Source organism: Vigna angularis, chromosome 8 (assembly GCF_016808095.1).
Source record: "Vigna angularis cultivar LongXiaoDou No.4 chromosome 8, ASM1680809v1, whole genome shotgun sequence".
Lineage (NCBI taxonomy): Eukaryota > Viridiplantae > Streptophyta > Magnoliopsida > Fabales > Fabaceae > Vigna > Vigna angularis.
In genome coordinates, this window is record NC_068977.1 from 1,717,150 (window position 1) to 1,739,075 (window position 21,926).

Here is a 21,926-nt window from a genome sequence, read left to right on the forward strand (position 1 = left end):
GGATTAATATTACATGTTTCAATATTATGAGAACTAAAAGCTATCAAAGTTTTGAATAGGGACTAAAACCAAAAATGGGTGATACTTAAGGGATGAAAAACATATTTAACCCTTAAAATTTTATTATTTAAATAATATTTTTTATTTAAAATAATTATTTTATTAATATTATCTTTTAAGTAACAGTTTACTTAAATTTAACTATTTATTTTTACCGTTTTTTAAACTTAACTATTTTTTAATTAATAAATAAAATCTGCTTATAATAAAATTATAAAATTTATCTATATATCTATTTATAAAAAGAATTGTTCTTTGCTGTTTATATTTATTTTTCAATTTTATTTTTTAAATTAAAATAATTATTTTGTTAATATTATCTTTTAAGTGACTGTTTATTTAAATTTAACTATTTATTTTGACTGTTTTTCAAACTTAACTATTTTTTTAATTAATAAACAAAATCTACTTATAATAAATTATAAAATAACACACATGCGTTATGTGTTTTCATTATTTATCTATACTATTATATTAAAAGGATTCATCTATATGGTGTTTTTTTTTCTTTTCTCTTCTACTTTTCAAGTGATCGTTTTTCAAATTTAATTATTTTTTAAATTTAATTATTTTTAAATGAAATAAAGAAAAATGATTATAAAATTAAATAAAAAAAATACTTATAATGAATTGTGAAAATTATTTATATTTATTTTAATTGTAATTTTATTATTAGAAAAAAAGTAAACGCATATGTGCACAATATATGTGGTTTTACTGGTTGTTATTATTATTGGATTAATAAAACATCAATTTTTGAATTTTATAAATTTTATTATCTGAATAAAATTAGACGTTGACAATTAGTACCTTATAATAAGAATGATAAAAATATAATTCCAAATTCATCGGTACCATAAAAGTTAAGACTCGTAAATATAAATGCGAATATCATAACATAAAAAAAAAAATATCATTAATTCAATACTCATTAATAAAACTTGATTAAAAGAGACCTTTTATATTTTTCTTAAAACTTATAAAATAATAAAACTTGATTAAAAAAGAGACCGTTTATATTTTTCTTAAAACTTATAAAATAACTTACTAATATTTAGAAGAAGATTATTTTTAGATTAAGATTTTATTTACATTCATTCACTTTAATTTATTTATTTTCACTTTATATCACAATATTTCTAAAATCTTTTCTAAATTTTAATTTAACATAAAAGTTTCATAACATCACAATTAATATTTCATTCGAATATTAATAATAACACACTTTCTTTCTAATATAGAAAAATATTTTTGTTTATTTTAAACCACATATATATAATTTATATGTATGTATAAAAAAAGTGTAAGTTAGAAAATATTATTTTTAGACTTATAAAGATTTTTAATAGAAACGTAAAAGTCATAAAAGTTAATGAAGTGGAGCCCAAATTAACTTTATTGATCAAACTCCCTAATATTTTTAAATTAGTAATAAATGCTTTTATTTTTTTTAAAATATGAACAATTCACGATGTACATAAATAAATGAATATAAAATTAAATTAGACTTAAAATTAATGTTTAAAATGACATTTAGAGTTTTATTTTAATAAAATCTATATTGAATTTATCATATTTGTACTATATATATAAAAACGTTTACAAATATCCAATGCGATAATGTATACATACTTATTCATAGAGGTATATATATATATATATATATATATATATATATATATATATATATATATATATATATATATATATATATATATATATATATATATATATATATATATATATGTGGGTGCATACCTGAGTTGATGTACTTTGAAGTTAGTCTCTGAAAGAAAGAATCTTACAATGGATTCGATCTGGAAAATGATGAGAATAGTTTGTTGGATGTTAATTCTTGGTGAACATATAAAAGGTGGTGAGAGTATTGGTTTACGTCAAAAGGTTACTGTTAAAATAGTCAACAAATTACATTCGAGTAAGATAGGTTATCCACAATTGAGTGTTCACTGCAGAGACAAACTTCATGATTTGGATCAAGTTACACTAAAATACAACGAAATGTTTAGGTTTCGATTTCTTCCGAATGTCTTTGGTTCATTTACCTTGTACTTCTGTCGGTTTACGTGGCCAGGTGGTAACAGTTATCGCTTTGACATTTATGTTCAAGAGAGGGATTATGACTGTAACGACTATGTATGTTACTGGGAAATAACTGAAGACGGACCATGTGGTACTATTTACGAGGGATCTAATTCTACTGCATGCTTTCGCTGGGGGAAAGCTTTACCGGCAAAAAATTTTACTTTATCTCCATAATCGTTTATAACATTATTATTATGATGGAGTTTAAATAATATTTACATCATGTATGGAGTTTTACATTTATTGTGATTGCCCAACAGTTCATATTTACCTTAATACATTAGTGGTTCGATTTATCGAAAAATGTTTGACAATTAATTAAATGTTATAAAGATCTCTTTGTCTTGTATAATCTGCTAACAGGTATATGTGGATAAAATTCGCGATGGATAGTTATTATTTATAGATATTTATTACTTGCTAGTATGGTAGCGGGTATTTTAATATCCGCTTCTAAATGAGTCGAATACGGGTAATATATTACATGACATGTGGATACCCGTTATCCGAAAAAAATAAAATAGTTTATATATATTTTAATTAAATTTAATTAAAAATAAAATAAAATTATATTTTATTAGATTAAATTTAATTAAAATTAAATTTTAATTTATATTATATTATATATATTTTGTAATTTTATTTAAATTTTATTTTAAAAATATATAAAATATATTTTTCTGCAAATATCTGCAGGTTTGAAAATACCCACGGGTATTTTCTAAATGGATATCCACGTGACTAGCGGGTACAATTTTATCTTACGAGTCAAGTTGTGGATAGGCACTATCCGTATCCAACCCGACCCATTGTCATCCCTAATTGTGACCATGACTTCTAATCACTCTTAAACTCAACAAGAAGAAATTTTTGGTACGGCAATATAACAAGTGAATGGTCTTCAACTCCACTCCTTAACATTTAAAACGGTATTTACAATATAGTCAATTTGGATTATCACGAGCAATAAGATCTACTTCTTGTCGCGTGGCTCCTTTCTTTGATGTCTTCTTCCATTTATTTTGGGTTTTTGAAATTTGCTAAAGGTTCAATATTATAATAAGAAACAACGTCTATTATATTTGATTAGATGTTAATTAATTAACAGACGTATCTTGTATTTATAAGAGATGGTAATTAAGGTTTGTTAACATAAGTCAATTTTGTGGGTGTTCTTTTCATTTTAATTTTTTTCAATATTTTTTTTCATTGAAACCATGAATAATTAATATATGATACAAGAATACATCACAAAAATTTCCAAAATTATAGTATGAGTATCTAAAACAAAAGTATAAAGTATAAAAGATGGTTGAAAAATACTAATAAAATAAAAAACATACCTTAAACTATGGATTTTTAAAAATTACAAAAAAAGAAATACCTTAAGCAACGAAAAGCACGTTCGTCACCCCATTTTCAACAATTTTCATTTTTGGAGCATCTCCATTTGAGATTGATACAAAAAATTATGACAATTTGAAGTTTACAAAACTCAAAGTTAAACTGAAAATACAACCATTATGACACACTACAATTACTAGTAGATGAAAACATCTATCTTCATGAGAAATGTAATAGAAAAGAATGAAAGCTTCGGTCCAAACAATTTAGTGTCATGCTGGATTTTGGTGAGAGTGTTGCGTAAATGTAAAAGAGAAAGATGAGATGCTAACATTGTTTCTAAAATGTCAATTATGTCAATTTGCAATTTAACATCAATCCTGGAACCAACAAACATTAAATGACGTCAAATCTGGATAGTCCAACATCGTTTAACAATGGTTGATCCTAGAATCGATGTTAAATTGCAAATTAACCTATTGTGAATAGGTCCAACATTAAATTGCAAATTAATATTTGTTGTGAATAGGACCAACATTAGTTTTAACAAAAAAAATTACAAAAATGTCAATATGTGATAAACTTTTTTTTCCACTAATGATGATATTGTCAATTAACTATTTTAGTTTTTTTCTCACAACATTAAACATGATAACAATTGTAGTGTTGATTATGATGAGAATTATCGTAGTAATTACTACCACTATCAATAATAATGATAATAAAGGTAAATCTAAATTTATGGTACCATTAAAACTAAAAAATGCAAATGCAAATACAAATACAAGGAGGGCTAAAAGTTTGAAACATCATAAATGTTTATTAGTAAATATCATTAATGATAATCACCTCATTAAATTCTAATTAATAAAACTTGATTAAATGACACCCTTCGTACTTTTCTTAAGACATAATATTTTTTACTAATGTTTAGATGAACATTATTTTTAGACTAAGATTTGATTTAATTTCATTCACTCTAATTTTTAATTTTTTTTTATATTTCACTTCATATCATTATTTTTAAAACTTTTACTTTAACATCAAAGTTTTGTAAGACTAACATTTTAATTAATATTTTATTTGATCATTAATAATAATACATCTTTTTAATATAATATTTATTTTAATTTTATAATATAAGTCTTGAATTTTATAATAACATATCTTTCTAATATAATATTTCTTTTAATTTTACAATTCACTTCATACTCCACAACAAGTATTAGGAACCAATCATTCAAACATTCACACTCATTGTACACACTTTAAGAAAACATTTAAAATCTTAGTTGAAAATATGATATTTGTGCTCAACGCATCAAGTTTATTCGCTTAGCTAAAGCCCACTTGCTCAGCGTACCAAGTCTGTTCCCTCAGCTAAAACAAAAACAGTGGATTTTACTCACTCACCTCTCGCTCAGTGGGGAGTTCGCTCAATGAGACTGCATGATTCGGCAGCACCAAAACTGTAGAATTTACATAACTCAACCACTCAAAACCTATTCTATCCATCTTTCCCAACTTCTAACACTTCTGATTGTATTATATATACACTCAAATGAACCTAAAAAAATGTATCTAGACCAATTTAAAGTGATTGATCACGAGATTCTAATCCAGAATTAACTAAAACCTCACTTTATAGATCCAAATTGAATTCTACCATTTATAGCTTATTTTTAAACAACTTAGTGACTCCAACAAGTCCCAAATGACTTACTAACATCAACCAAAATGACCAATTACTTATAGAACCGCCAATTCAAGTTTTCACTAGTCCAACCTCAAGGATTTAGTTCTAAACCAACATTTACTCCACCTAATTACCACCACATACTCATAACTCAAATTATTTTCACTTTAAATGTTTGAGCAAGTCACAAAACAACTCCTAAACAATCCTAACTGCATCAAACCAGTTCACTACCCCTTCCTCAAAATTTCACTACCTAGGATCTCATATTTTCTTCAAAAACACCATTAAAACTTCTACGGTTCAACCTTTTAATCTCTAAACTTCCCAATACACATTCCAAACAGGCAATTTAACATATCAACATTCAATTTCACTTCAAATCAGCATATAATACAATTCACAGCAACATTTCATCATCACATACCTAAAATACCCAATTAACTTGGTTATAACTAACATTTCACAGACTTTTCACTCCAAACAATTAAATACTCATATAGAACATTAATTAAAGAAAAATCTAGCTTCTCTTACCTCTAAACCAATTGCCAAACTTCTCAGAACGTCCCACCGATTACTTGAACTGCAAGGAAATACTTAGACGAACCTACGAAACACTAAATTGAAAACAAACATAATCCTTAGAACTCTAAATGAATCAAGAACGTGTAAGAGAGACATAATTACACATGCAACAGTATTAAATTCCTCTAAAACAAATTTATGAATGAAAGGAGAAAAATAAGTCAAAAATTATTTGTTCTATTGAAAAAATTGATCAGTTAAATTTGTAGACCTCATTACCGTGGTCGATTAGGTACCTCCTAATTGTCAAAGAGATGACTAAGAAGTTAAAACTCTTAAATAGAAGGTAAATATGATGCTTCATTAATAATATGATTGTAAATATGTATAACTAAGGATACTCGATAACGTGACTAAATGAAAAGTACGAAGGAGTGCTTGATAGTGATTTCTGATCTCACATCCGAAACAACACTCACAAATATTTAATTGCATGTTGGATGTATACTTAATTATTCATTCATAGGTATTTATATAGTGTGTTTGTCTTATTTCATGTAAAAGAAATTTGTATTCTTGAAGTTACCCTGACAAAGAAACATTTGAGTAACGATGAATTCAATTTCCAATGTTATGAAAACACTTTGTTGGTTGTTAATTCTTCCTCTGCAGTCGAAAGGCAGCGGGAGTAACGATCAATTGACTCCTCACAGAGTTACAGTTACAATAATGAACGGATTACAACATAAGCAAATGGGTCTTCACTGCAAAGACAAACATCATGATTTGGGTTCTGTTATACTAAACGTTGGCGAAACATACACCTTTAAATTTAACCCTAATTTATGGGTTCATGCAACCTTGTATTTCTGTCACTTTGTATGGTTAGGTGGTGATCATCGTTTTGACATTTATGTGCAAGATAGGGATATGTTTTGTAACAACAATCTATGTTCTTGGGAAATAATGGAGAAGAGACCATGTGATGTTTCATATGGAATTCTATCTCGTAAATGCTATGAATGGGATAAATCTTCACCAGAAAAAAATTAATATTTTGTCTTCATAATTATTGATATACTTATGGAGTTTAAATAAATATTTATATCATATACTAAGTTTTAAATTTAGGTTTAATATATTGCAGCCGTCTTTGTTTTAAATTAACAATGAAAAACTGGGTTGCACAATAGAAAGCTCGATTTGCAGGGTGGGAAACTGTTTAAAATCTTAATTTATTTAAAATATTGAGTTAATAATATTAGACTTAGATTTATATTTGAATTTTATTATCGAAATAAAATTATACGTTGATAATTAGTACGCTATAAAAATAATGATAATAAATATAATTTCAAATTCATCCGTACCTTGAAAGTTAAGACTCGTAAATGCAAATGCGAATATCATAAATGCTCATAAAAAGATATCATTAATGATATAGAATCACCTCATTTAATACTCATTAATAAAACATGATTAAATGAGACCTTTTATATTTTTCTTAAAATTTATAAAATAACTTACTAATATTTAGAAGAAGATTACTTTTAGATTAAGATTTTATTCACTTCAATTTACCTTTTTCACTTTATATCACATTATTTTTAAAATATTTTTAATTTTTAATTTAACATAAAAGTTTCGTAACACTAACATCACAATTAATATTTCATTCGAATATTAATAATAACATACTTTCTTTCTAATATAGAAAAATATTTTTTATTTCTTTTAAACCATATATATATATATAATTTATATGTATGTATAAAAAAAGCGTAAGTTAGAAAAATATTATTTTTAGACTTATAAAGACTTTTAATAAAAATGAATGTAGGATATAGAAAAGTCACAAATATTAATGAAGTGGAGCCCACATTAACTTTATTCATCATGACTCATTAATATTATTAAATTAGTAATAAATGCTATTAATATTTTTTAAAATATGAACAAATGTACATAAATAAATGAATATAAAATTAAATTAGACTTAAAATTGTTTTTTAAAATCATATTTAGAGTTTATTTTAATAAAATCTATATTGAATTTATCATATTTGTATTATATACAAAATGTTTACAAATATCCAATGCGATAATGTATACATACTTATTCATAGAGGTATATATATATATATGTGTGTGCTGCTTACCTGAGTTGATGTAAACGAAATTGATGTTGTTTGAAGTTAGTCTGTGAAAGAAAGAATCTTACAATGGATTCAATCTGGAAAATGATGAGAATAGTTTGTTGGGTGTTAATTCTTGGTGAACATTTAAAAGGTGGCGAGAGTTCTCTACAGCAAAGGGTTACTGTTAAAATAGTCAACAAATTACATTCGAGTAAGATAGGTTATCCAGAATTGAGTGTTCACTGCAGAGACAAATTTCATAATTTGGGTCAAGTTACTCTAAAATACAACGAAATGTTTAGGTTTCGATTTCTTCCGAATGTCTTTGCTTCATTTACCTTGTACTATTGTCGGTTTATGTGGCCAGGTGGTAATAGTTATATTTTTGACATTTATGTTCAAGAGAGGGATTATGAATGTAACCACTATGTATGTTACTGGGAAATAACTGAAGACGGACCATGTGGTGCTATTTATGCTGGATCTCATACTACTGCATGCTTTCGCTGGAAAGCTTTACCAGCAAAAAATTATACTTTATCTTCATAATCATTTATAACATTATGATGGAGTTTAAATAATATTTACATCATATATGGAGTTTTATTACATTTATTGAATACCTTAATACATTATGTTTGGATTTATTGAAAAATGTTTGGAAATTATTTTAAACTGATTAAATGTTATAAGATCTCTTTCCCTTGTATAATCTGTGTTAACATGGTAATCAAAGCTGTTTAATTCCGACCATGGCTTCTAATCACTCTTAAACTCAACGACAACAAATTTTTGATATGGCAATAACAGGTGAATGCGCTACTTGGAAAATCAAGATTATCCCATCAAAACGCTATTAACAATATAGTCAATCTGGATTATCAACATTACGAGCAACAAGATCAACTTTAAACAATTGTTAGCACATTTGTCACTACATTCTAATAATTTTTCGTTTTTGAAGCATCTGACAATTTGAAGTATACAAAACTTAAGGTTAAACTAAAAACACAAAAAGTACAACTTTTGTGACACACAATAATAGCTAGTGAATGAAAACATCAATCTCATGAGAAATGTAATAGAGGAAAATGAAAGCTTCGGTCCAAACGAGCACTACAATGGAAATATGAAATGAAAAAGATTGAAGAACTTGCTCCTACAAGTTTAGTGTCATCGTTGCACTTTGGTGAGAGGTTTCGCAAAATGTGAAAGAGAAAACCCTAGCTGCCATGACGTTCTCTTTTATCGCACCACCACCACAAGGCATAAGAGTTCACCACCATGAACCTCGGTCACGCCACTATGAAAATCAATCCATGGTCAAACCATCTTCGTTGCACCAGCCTCCATCACCATAGCGCCACCATGAAACTCTCGCACCTAGGCATGACAAAAAAATCGGTGGACACGAGTATCTACGGGTAAAATTCACGGCGGGTAAAATTCACGGCGGGTAATTACTATTTGCAGATATTTACTACCCGCGAGTAACGGGTAGCGGGTATTTTAATACCCGTTTCTAAATGAATTGAGTACGGGTAGTATACTACCCGACCCGCGAGTACCTGTTACTCGAAAAAAATAAAATAAAAATTAATTTATATTTTTTAATTAAATTTAATTAAAATAAAATAAAATTATATTTTATAGGTTAAATTTAATTAAAATTAAATTTTAATTTATATTTAATTTAATTTATACTATATTATATATACTTTTTTTCTGTAATTTTATTTAAATTTTATTTTAAAAATGTATAATTTTTTTTGCAGGTATCCGCGAGTATTTTCTAAACGGGTACCGACGTGGTTATAGTTTTATCTGACGGGTCAGGTTGCGGGTAGGCACTATCCGTTTCTGACCTGACCCGTTGCCATCCCTACTCACGCCTCCGTCCACCATGTTAATCGCGACACTTGCAAAAAGAAGCAACACAACCCAAGAACATAATTCAGTTTCCTTAAACCACTGCGAGCCTAAAGCAACCATTGTGACACTCATCTCTAACAATCATTCTCTTCTTCGTTGCAATCATAGAACGTATGAATCGCGAAACTCAAGCCGAGATCTCTCTATGCCTCCTCCATGTAAGCCTCCGCAAACAAGGCCTATTGCGCCTTTATCTTCCTCACACCTCCATGGAATCCTACGAGAACTAGAAACCCAATGGCAGAGAACCTCCGTTGGCCACGAGCTTCATCGCGCCACCTATAGTACCACGACACCATCGTGATCTACTTTACACCAGCTTCTCAACCTGCTAAAACCATGAAACAACAACTCAACATCTTCGCACCAGAATCTCGCAAGCCACCATGCCGGTAACATCGCAAGTACACAATAAAACCCTAATTTTGGGTGAAAGATGAAACTGCCATGTGGCAGTCTCTCATTAGACAATTGTCACGTATGTTAAAAGACTTATACCTCATTCAGTAATGGCTGGCCTGGACATTGTGACGTTAACGATTTAAACATTGTCAAGAAAAAAAGATCAAATTGAACAAAAATTACCAAAATTGAGACCATTTTGGATGCAAAAAAAAAAAAATCGATAACCACTTTGAATAAAACTGAGAAAAGTAGGGACAAAAATATATATTAAGCCTTAATATTAATATCTTCTAGAACAAAATAATATAAAGTACATCATGAATGTCATTTATCGAGTATAAGATGTTATATGTCGAAGCCAAGTACAAGTTAAGAGTTACCTAACACAAACTAATTACTTCTTATCGAAGATTAAAAGCTACTTGTCAAAAGGTTAAAAATTATCTGTCTAGAATCAAGAACTATTGTCAATGGTTATGTGCCACATGTCGAAAGCTGAATGCTCCATGTCAAAGATTAAACTCTGTCTACTAATGACTATGTGTCACCCGTCATAACTGATATCATTCACTTACATCTAAACTTCAGCTTATAAAAAAATTACTCAACCAATACATATGATTATTTGTGCGGAATTTTTTAAATGGAAGTTTCCGTTATCATATGTTCCATAAGTTTTAATCTTGAAAGTTTCTTACATGCTTAAACATACAAAACCGATTTATTGAAATTCCAAAAGTAATTTTTTTTCAAACATATAATATTCACTCATCAATTTCAAGATTAGATATACACATGCCTATTAAATATAGACATACAAAAGATTACACATACATACTTACACTAAAATCCATTATGATAATTCTTGCTCTTTCATATAATCTTTTTATTTACATGTTTTTATAAGTTCATCTAAATTTTACTTTTATAAAACATACAAAAGGGATAAAAAAAAGATTACAAATGTTCAAAAATAATTAACCAATATTAATTATAGTAATACTTAATAAGTAGTTCAAAACTTACATTTTTATTAATTTTAATTAACTGATTAATGATATAAGTCTTCAAAATAATGGAGAGGATTCTTATTCTCATATATTACCATTGAATTTTAATTTTCATCTAACCATACATTTGATACAATTACTTCAGAGAGTCATAATATTTATATCAGTTCTGTAATGTTGTCCATGCATAAACTTTATCCCATTCCTAGGAAATTTATTGCCCGGTGAATTTAATTTAAAGCAGAGAAGTAAATGAAAATGAAAGCAAAGGACAGAAATGTTGAATGAATAAAATTTATTAAAAAGGGTAAAAAAAGCTTCTTTGGTATACCCATTCAATGCATAGCTTAGTTGAATTTCTTTATGGATCGCGATATTCTAACAACGCAGTTTTGACAAAAGATTGACAATGTTATGTGTCAAAAGGCTATTGGATCATTTAAAATATTTTTTTTTTCGTTAAAGTTGACAATGAATTTGGTTTCCGAAAATGTTCCTCTCATTTTTGTTTTCATTCTCCTCCACTGTTGCATTTTGGTTTTCATTTTGTGTGTGTTTTCTCTCCTTTCTCTCTTTCTCTCTTTCTTTCTCACGAAGGAAGCTTCATCTTCTCCGGCGAGACTCCGGTGAAGCAATGGAAAGCTCCGGCAACAAGGTATTTTCTTTTCCCTTTCCATTTTCCGTTTCCCATTTTTCATTTCCCATTTTCCCTTTCCCCTTTTTTCCTTTTCCCTTACTCCATTTTCATCCTCTCTCTACCTCTTTCATCGTTCCCTCTCCTTTCTCTCTTCAAGCTTTCTCCTTTCTCTCTTAAAGCTCACTCCTTTCTCTCTTCAAGCTCTCTCCTTTCTCCCTTCAAGCTTTCTTTTTTCTCTTTCGTTTCTTTTTATTTTAGCTGCAACTTCTTCGGCGAAGCAACCCAGCGAGAAACATGTTCTCCTTTATATTGATTTTGTTGTGGGAAATGGAAAACTCCGGTGACTTCGGTGATGAGAGCAAGATATCTCCACTATTCCTTTTCCCCTTTCGCGTTTTCCCTTTCCCCTTTTCCACTTCCTCTTTCCCATTTTCCATTTATCCTTTCCCCTTTCCTCTTTGCCAATTTGTGTTTCTTGTTTTGTTAATTATTTTTTGGATTGTTCTAACATGAATTTATTTTATGCAGTTGTGTGTGCAACATTCTTTCAAAACCAAGTTTGTTGATGTTTTGAATGGAAGATTGACTCATGAGGAGAGGAATGTCTACTTGATAAAATTATGGAATGTCCACTTTCCAATCATGTTGACGTTAATATTTTAAAAAATTATTGTAATGGATTGTATTGAACATTTCCAATTCACAACATGTTTTTTCAATGTTAATATTCATGGATTGAACCAATTACAGGGACATAAATAGAAAAAGCCAGGCAAAACCATCATGGGGAGTGCAGTTGAACTACCTTGGTTTAAAAACCTATAAAAGCCCCTGTCAATCAATTACAGGGACATAAATAGAAAAAAATCACCCATAGGGACAGAAAAATGACCCTGGGGAGTGTTGTTCATCCAGGTGGGGAGTACAGTTGAAGTTTATGTACAAAAGACAATTTTTTCTCTGGTAATCGATTATAGGGGTCTTGTAATCGATTACCAGAGAAAAAATTGTCATTTGTACAGAAACTTCAACTGTACTCCCCACCTGGATGAACAATACTCCCCATGCTTTATTTTTGTTGAATTTTTCATTTTTTGAGATGAGTGAGTGAGTTAAATCTTATTGGGTGTGCTCCATGACCATTGTTATAACACTCCTTCTCGGAGTCTCATAGGAAATTTTTTTTCGTTTTATTAATTAAGAAATATGTCATCTAATGTTGTTACAATGCAAATATTTTAAAAGGCATTTTCAATAAATAATACATATGTCAATAAGAGGGAAAGATATACGTATCAGATAACATGCTGTCAACTTTGACCTTTGTTGACAATTTTAATCATAACTTTTTCCACAGACCTCCAAATGATGTGATTCTTTTTTTATTAGATATTAGACTCAAAAATCTTTCCAATGACTACTAATTTATAATTTTTGGACATCTGAGTAGGTGCAGTTAATTCCTTAAAGTTAATGTTTTATATATTTCTACCACCTCTAACTTTTGCTGGTTGTTTTCCTCACAACTTTCTCCACCGAACTCCAAATGAGTTTATTCTTGTTTTGTTGGAAAGCTCTCTGATTCTAGATTCCAACAAAACATGAATCAAGTTTTTTCGAGTTCGGTGGACAAATTTAAGAACAAAACAAGTAGCAAAGGTCAGAAAAACAAAGTTGGGGAGCAGTGTTCATCTAGCTCGGGAGTACAGTTGAAGTTTCTGTACAAATTACCCTTTTTCCTCTGGTAATCGATTACAAGACCCCTGTAATCGATTACCAAAGGAAAATGGGTAATTTGTACAGAAACTTCAGCTGTACTCCCTAGCTAGATGAACACTACTCCCCAGGAATATTTTGGATTCGTTATGACTGTCGTTTGAAGGTTTTGTCGATGGATCATTAATGGAACACTTCAAGTTGGAATACTTCAATATTAAACAAACATAAACGAAATAATGAAGGGTATTGAGTAATGAAAAACGACTTTGGGGACACAAAAACGACTTTGGGGAGCAATGTTCATCTAGCTGGGGAGTACAGTTGAAGTTTCTGTACAAATTACCCTTTTTCCTGTAGTAATCGATTACAAGACCCCTGTAATCGATTACCAGAGGAAAAAGGGTAATTTGTACAGAAACTTCAACTGTACTCCCGAGCTAGATGAACAATGCTCCCCATTCTCTATTTTTGTTGAATTTTTCCTTTTTTGAGATGGGTGAGTGAGTTCAATGTTATTGAGTGTGCTCCCTGCACCAATAATGAGGTTAGGTCATTGATTTCTTCAAAATAAAAATGTTCATTTAGGTGGTTTTCTCCAATTGAGGTGAGGTGCATAACCCATGCTGTCAACTTTGACCTTTGCTGACTATTTTAATCATAACTTTTTTCACAGACCTCCAAATGATGTGATTCTTTTTTTATTAGAAAGTAGACTCAAAAATCTTTCCAATGACTACTAATTTATAATTTTTGGACATCTGAGTAGGTGCAGTTAATTCCTTAAAGTTAACGTTTTATATATTTCTACCACCTCTCATCTTTGCTGGTTGTTTTGCTCATAACTTTCTCCACCAAACTTCAAATGAGTTGATTTTTGTTTTGTTGGAAAACTGTATGAGTCTAGATTCCAACAAAACAAGAATCAAGTCATTTGGAGTTTGGTGGAGAAAGTTAAGAACAAAACAGGTAGCAAAGGTCAAAAAAACAGAGTTGGGGTGCAATGTTCATCTAGCTGGGGAGTACCGTTGAAGTTTCTGTACAAATTACCCTTTTTCCTCTGGTATCGATTACCAGAGGAAAAAGAGTAATTTGTACAGAAACTTCAACGGTACTCCCCAGCTAGATGAACACTGCTCCCCAAAAAAAGGTTTCAATATATATGGTCGAACAACACTGGAAGAAAACGTATGGTACTCTATCAAAATTGAAATTTTATTTATATAATATATTATCAATACATATTACCCAACATTTATAATCATAATCTTTTGTTTACAAAAAACATGTACAAGGCTCGTACAATGTAAATATCTAGGCAACTAATCAACATATAATTGAAAACCTATAAAATCCTAAGTGTTGCAGCACTTGTTCTCTTCACACGTTGTCATTGTCTAGAATCCAGTCCATATATATTTTTGTCTAAATACTTGCAACTGCTCCTGAAATCAACACAAGTCACTTTAAAAAATTAACACAATACCAAAATCATCTAGTCTTTTAACAAAGTTACTGATACTTACATTGTTGTAATCAAGCATACTTTTCTCATTGTAATTGAGAACATCATCCCACAGTTCAATTTTTTAACAACATACCAAAAAATAACTCAAGGTTTTGTGCTTGGGAAATGCAAAAAAACAAAAAAAAGTATAACACACCTACTAGTTAATCACATCAACAAATTATATTTGAAACATCTATTATCAAACATCAACAAATCATATGTTTGATGAGCATAATACCTAATGTTCTCAATCACCAAGGCTCCTAATAAATTAGTTATTACAAAAGTCTATAAAAAAGAGTACATACTTTACCTTGCTCTGGCGAAACAAATATCTCAAATCAAGAACCAAAAAATTGGGGTGCAAAAATTCCAAATATGTAAATATAGAGAAATAATTAAAAAAATAATATAATTTTCCAAAAGCAGAAAGAACTAACAGATATAAAGATTACTAACACAATTGATAATTTCAATACCCCAACCAAGAAACCAATAGACAACAACTTACCCCAAGAAAAGGCCATGTTAAGAGAAACTTTATTCCAACCGACGAAGGAACAATAGCACGAGCGAGAAAACGAAAGCTTTGGAGAAATGACGCCAACGGTGGACCCAAGCGATACAAAGACAACACTTCAATGGCGGACAGAGAGAGACGACTTCCTCCGAAAACAACGGTGGACCCAAGCAACGAACGAACAACAGTGGATAAACACAGCATTTCGATGGCGGAGATTCGAATGAGGAATGTCGAAGGCGGTGAGAGAGTTTCGAAGAGAGGAATATGTTTTTCTTCTGAATATTGTTTCAGAAAGTGAAAGGTACCAAAATATTTCTGAACATTCTTTCCAAAGATGCCCTCGAAGACAAAATGAAACTTTTAAAAAAATTTGATAAAAACAACCAATGATAATGTGACACGTATCGTTGTCAAATTATTGTGAAAAATATGTTGTCCAAGAAACCTTTTCCTTTCTTTATTGTCCACAAGTCTGAGAAAAGGTGAAATATATAAAGGAAAGGATGCGAGACTCAGAATAGGATTCACATTCAGGAAGGAGAGAAGAAACCCAACATAAAAAATCAGGTCTTTCTCCGATTCTGTGTCTTTTTCAGCTTTCATTTTCACTTATTTTAATTTTTAGGTACCACAATTCTTTTCGTACTTGCGTTGAATTCAAATATCCTCGTATTCCATTTCAGAAAACACTGTACTTTGGTTGAGATGAATGTGAAAATGCACGTGTTGATATCATTTGCCTCTTTGCTTTTTAGCATTTATCCAGTTGATTATGGTGAAAGCTTTGTCATTGTTCAAAGGGGTTTCTAGAATGTTCCGTGGATTTGTCTAACCAATGTAATGCTGTAAATTCTGTGGATATTGAAGGGTTGGATTTGGTGTATTTTTGGTTTTCTATGAAGATTCATTTTTTCGTTTTCTGTAATATCGCGGTCATGGTTTTTTTTTACTTCTGTTGGGAACCCTTATGCTTAATTTCGTGTGAAATTTCAGTAATTATCAATTTTATGGCTCTTGCACTCAAGTCGAGTTGCTTCTTGCAATTGAAGAAACCTGAGGTCGGTTTCCATGTTTGTTTTTCCTCTAAGAAGGCTTTAGTCTCTGTGAAGAGATACACTCCAGTGGCTGCTATGAGGACCATGGAAGTTCCGGGACTCTCTGAAACATTCACCAGACTGAAAAAAGAAGGAAAAGTTAGTAGTTATTTTTCCAGTTTTATGGGTTCCATGCTGGTCATGTTTACTATAGTATCACATTTCAACTTGATTCCATTTTTTATGCCTTTTCAAATCAATGATTTTTATCTGCCTGATTATAAAGATGGAATGGTGTTGGTATTTGTGATTATAGTTGTATGTTGTTGGTTACTTTTAGTACCGTAACAAGTTTACTACTGCAAAGAGATATGAGTCTGAGAGCTATTCTTGACTGCCAAATGAATATTTTCTAATAAGTATGTTTGTGTCAAGGTGGCTTTTATACCGTATATTACAGCCGGTGATCCTGACCTTTCAACCACAGCAGAAGCACTGAAAGTGCTTGATTCATGCGGGTCTGACATAATTGAGCTAGGTGTTCCATATTCTGATCCCTTGGCAGATGGTCCTGTTATCCAGGTTTGACGTTTTCCATTTTTTGTTGTTCTTGTGATACTTATACTACCTGACTCTCAAACTGAAGCATCTTTCTCTTCAGGCTGCTGCTACAAGATCTCTTGCAAAGGGGACCAATTTCAATGCAATCATTTCTATGTTGAAGGAGGTAATTGTGCAACTCCTTGCCGTTAATTAGTTATCATGTCAACAGCTAATGATTTAGCAATTAATTTCATTGCTTCAATTAACTACTTAGCAGTACAAACAACCAATGTTGGTAGATTGTTATGAAATTTGAACGAGTGAGGCCTATCCATCCTATATCCCTTTTCTTACTTGAAACCAGAACAGAAGAATAAACTTGAACGACTTGTACTGATTCAATTCACTTAAGCAATACTTTATTGTACCTTGATATATAGATACTGGATGTAACGGGAAATAGGAAATAATATCCCTAAATCTAGGATATATGATACAGATATCTAATTTCCTATGATACACTAAACTTCCCAAAATTTGAACCTTTGGAGAGACCTTGTTAAAACAATTATTCCTCTTTATAAGGATTCAGAAACCATTTCTTAGCTTCCTGAACTGATGGTTCTTTGCCATGATCGATTTGGCAGGTTGTTCCGGAATTGTCATGTCCAATTGCACTGTTTACATATTACAATCCAATACTGAAGCGTGGTACTGAGAAATTTATGTCTATTCTAAGAGAAACTGGCGTACATGGTACGAGTCAACACAAGTAATGATTTGCCAAAGTTTTACATTATGCGATGCTTCACTAGGGTCTAATTTTCGTATTAGTTCTATGATAATTCAATATTGTAAAATGCATAGACAAAATGAGGGAGCAGTTCCAATTACATACACCATGTACTATTTAAAGTCTTTGGTTTCGTTAATTTACATATTTATCATTAAGAAAATGTCTCTTCACTCTCCTGTCCTGCCTACTCCTGGTTATAGCTTTTATGTCAGCTTCTTCGTTCAAATTGAAAATTTTAAAAAAATATCATGTTTGCATTTTGTCTCTTTTTCCTGTGGTATGGTAATGAGAATGATATTCTTTTCTTTGCCGTATGTATGCTATGCAGGGCTTGTGGTCCCGGATGTCCCTCTGGAGGAGACGGAGACTTTAAGAGTGGAGGCTAAGAAAAATGGAATTGAACTGGTTGGTTACTGTTAAATGATCTCTTGCATTTATTTTGGATTTCAGATTAATATTCTTATACCATTGATCCCAATGATTGAAAACTAGTGGTGAATCTTTTTTGTACTATAAATATGAAATCCAGTTGTTAGTCACACCAAAGGAGACATGGTGGTTATTGTGGAGATATGAACTTTTGTAGTGATTAACGGCATTCCATTCTATTGTGTTATATATTTCGCAATATTATATATATATATATATATATATTTATATATATATATATATATGTTAGTATATACTGGTTAACATTTTATAGTATATCTCCTTTTAAATTTTGTTTGGATAAATTAATCTTTGTGTGTTTATATATGTAATTGATTTGGTATATTTACTTCTTTGATATCGCTTAGGTACTCCTCACAACACCCACCACTCCAAAAGACCGAATGAAGGCCATTGTTGATGCAGCAGAAGGATTTGTGTACCTTGTATGAATTTCTTTCGACCTTATTTATTAACTTCTGTTTTTGGGCTATACTTCTTACTCTTCATATAACTCCATTATCTGCTTATTTGTGTTCTATATTTTTTTCCAAACATTTTATTCATAGACTTGTGGATAATAAGTTAGCCATTCACCAACTGGTTACCTTCTTTAATATTACAAAGCAAATTTGATCCTGCTTTATGCCGGTGAAATCAGAATAATTTTTAATTTTTCTTTTTATGTTGTTTACATACATTTGGCATATTCCAAAATCTCGGGAACTATTATTGTTTCCTCCTCTTCAAAGAAACCAGTGTCAAGTGCAAAAGGCCAATGGTTTTATTTATTCCTCTGTTTATTAACTTTCTCTTTGCACTTCAAGTAGACAAAACTGTTGTTTGTAGTTGGTACAGTTGTCTTTTGACCTTCTGTGTTTGAAGGTAGCTTTTTGAAGTATTTACTAGGCTGGATCGGGACATTCTTTTCACAGTAGCCGATTGGAAATTGACACCAAACTTATTTTACGAAAGTTTGGTGTTATCTTGTGTTCATGCTTGTTTTTTGTAATTAATTTAGGCTCATATTACTGCATATTGACAATTCCAAACATTTGATTTTGATATATTTTGCGCCTAGAACTTGGTAAAGTCACCTTGATCCCAAAGTTTTGAAAACTGGATAGAAATATACTGTGATTGTGAAAACAGAAGATACCAGCATAATTACTTCAGTTCATCATCTGCTGGCAAATGTCATTAACCATTTGTTGATTTAATTTAGGTGAGTTCGGTGGGGGTGACAGGAGCCCGATCATCAGTCAGTGGTAATGTTCAGTCTCTTCTGCAGGAAATCAAAGAGGTTTGTCTTTTTAATCTTGTTCTCAACTCTATTTGCATCTTGTATGATGTGGTGGATGTCTTCTAATCACTTCATGAAAGTTCAATTCTCTTTCCCTCCCTTTTTAGGCCCCTTTATCAGATCGATTATGATAAACACAATAGTCTACAATTCAACTTGGTCAATCTCAATATTTATACTTGTTTAATCCTTTTTTGTAATTGCAATTCAGGCAACAACTAAACCTGTGGCTGTTGGTTTTGGAATATCAAAGCCCGAGCATGTTAAACAGGTTATTTCTCAGTCCATATGTATGTATGTTTCTACCTCTGGGAATTTGGTTAATAATGAATTATATACTTTGATACAGGTAGCAGGATGGGGAGCTGATGGTGTGATTGTTGGCAGTGCTATGGTGAAGGTGCTTGGAGAAGCCAAATCTCCTCAAGAGGGATTGAAAGAGCTGGAGGCTTTTGCCCGCTCCTTAAAGGAGGCACTTCCTTAACAATAAGCTCTAAGAGCTCAAACTTGTAGTAGTTATGCTCATCTATATATATTCGATTTGAATAAGAATGTGGTTCAATTTTTTGTTCTGATCATGATGTAGTGTATGAGCAAATTTTGTTCCTTTTCAATTATGATGAGATTTCGTAGTTACTGAAATAAATGTCCATATAAGCTTCTATGTAGTCTATGAGCTCGTTGACATCACCAAAATTTATATTTCCTCATGATGTGCAAGCTTCTCCTCCAAATTGTTCTGTGTCAATTCCCTCCATATTTGGTTTTCCATGCTGAGACTCTTTACTCATTATATTGAATCAGGGAGAATTGATTTTACTAAATACTAGTCAAGTGAGCCGTGCGTATACACGTTTTTTTTATTAATAATTGTTTTTATTATATATATAAAAATAATAAAGTAGTGAAATTATCATGTAATGATATATGATAAAAATTAGTTTGTATTGTTGTAATTGTTATTATTAAAGTAACTGTATCGAATGTTCGTTTGGTTGAGTTTCTCTATCCGAACTCTCTGTATCGAATCTAGGTCGAGTTCTTCTAGATCGAGCTATTTCATCCAAGCTTCCCTAGGTCGAGGTATTCCAGGCTTAGCTCTCGTAGGTCGATTTGTAACTTTGTGATAATTTATAAGTGTGTGTATTTTGTTTTGTTGAGGAGTTCAAAAGGGCTGTGTGTGGAGTTGTGTTAGCATTCTACTTTTGCTTCTTTTCCTTTCATAAAAAAAAATCCTTTTTTAGTTTCAATTAGTTTTTAAATTTCTAGAATTAGGTTATATTTTAGTTTTTGGATAAAAAATTGAGTTTTCTAAAAAATAATTTAAAAAGTTGTTTTTAGTAGTGTTTTGATGTAGACAATATTTGTTCACTTTAGAAAAATAAAAATTGAAAATATTGCATGAATAAGGAAAGAAAAGCATGAAAAAGTGAAGAAATTTGACTGAATCAAGAAGAGGAAACAAACAAATAAATTGGACCTTGTAGTTTTTACTATATTTTTTAAAAAGAAAAGAGCTTTGATAGTTCAAAAATATTTATAATAAAATATAATTTTTGAAAAGTATATATTTAAGTATTTTATTTGATATTTTTAAATAATTATTTTATTTAACTATATGAGTAAATATTAAGGAATAATGTGTTGTCAAACCTTTTCGAATCTAGAAAAAATCTTCTTAAATATTTTTAAATCTTCATGACAATCAAATATATCTTGAGGGTATTGGATTATTTAGAAGATAATTAGAGGATATTAATCATCAGAAAAAAATTATAACACAGAAAAGCTTAAAATAACCCAATTCAATTTCTATATAAAGAGACTGAGGAAAACATATCAAGGGAGCTTAGGAACTCTTTGGGAGACCTAATTTCATCCTCTCTCTCCCATATTATTTCTACATTCAATAGAATGCTAAGCATTTGAGGTTAATTTTGCTGTAATTGCTTAATGAATTTTGTGACTAGAATCCAATAATTGATTTGTTCTTTTGATTATTGTTGTGATTTATTTTTATGTATGTCTTTTGCTTTTTAGTTAAGTAAAAGTAATTACTTTTACATTGTAGCAAAGTTGGCATGGTGTGAAATCTACATAACATATGAGTTCAATGATTTTTAATTTTAATTGAGAATCTATATTGATTAAATTTAGAAACTTCAATTTGATTAAATGGGATTTTGCCAATAATTGATAATGTACTTTGATTAAAGGTG

The 21,926-nt window shown here is 30.3% G+C and overlaps 1 protein-coding gene across 1 annotated transcript; it reads left to right on the plus strand.

Annotated features, from left to right (window-relative positions):
- The first annotated feature begins 16,043 nt into the window (after positions 1-16,043).
- LOC108344742 (tryptophan synthase alpha chain) lies at positions 16,044-20,353 on the plus strand. The gene is made up of 10 exons (XM_052867666.1): positions 16,044-16,169; positions 16,596-16,795; positions 17,072-17,218; positions 17,298-17,363; positions 17,827-17,935; positions 18,304-18,380; positions 18,773-18,850; positions 19,630-19,707; positions 19,919-19,978; positions 20,057-20,353. The coding sequence occupies exons 2-10, from the start codon at positions 16,610-16,612 to the stop codon at positions 20,189-20,191; spliced, it is 936 nt and encodes a 311-aa protein (XP_052723626.1). The 5' UTR covers positions 16,044-16,169; positions 16,596-16,609; the 3' UTR covers positions 20,192-20,353.
- The last annotated feature ends 1,573 nt before the right edge of the window (positions 20,354-21,926 follow it).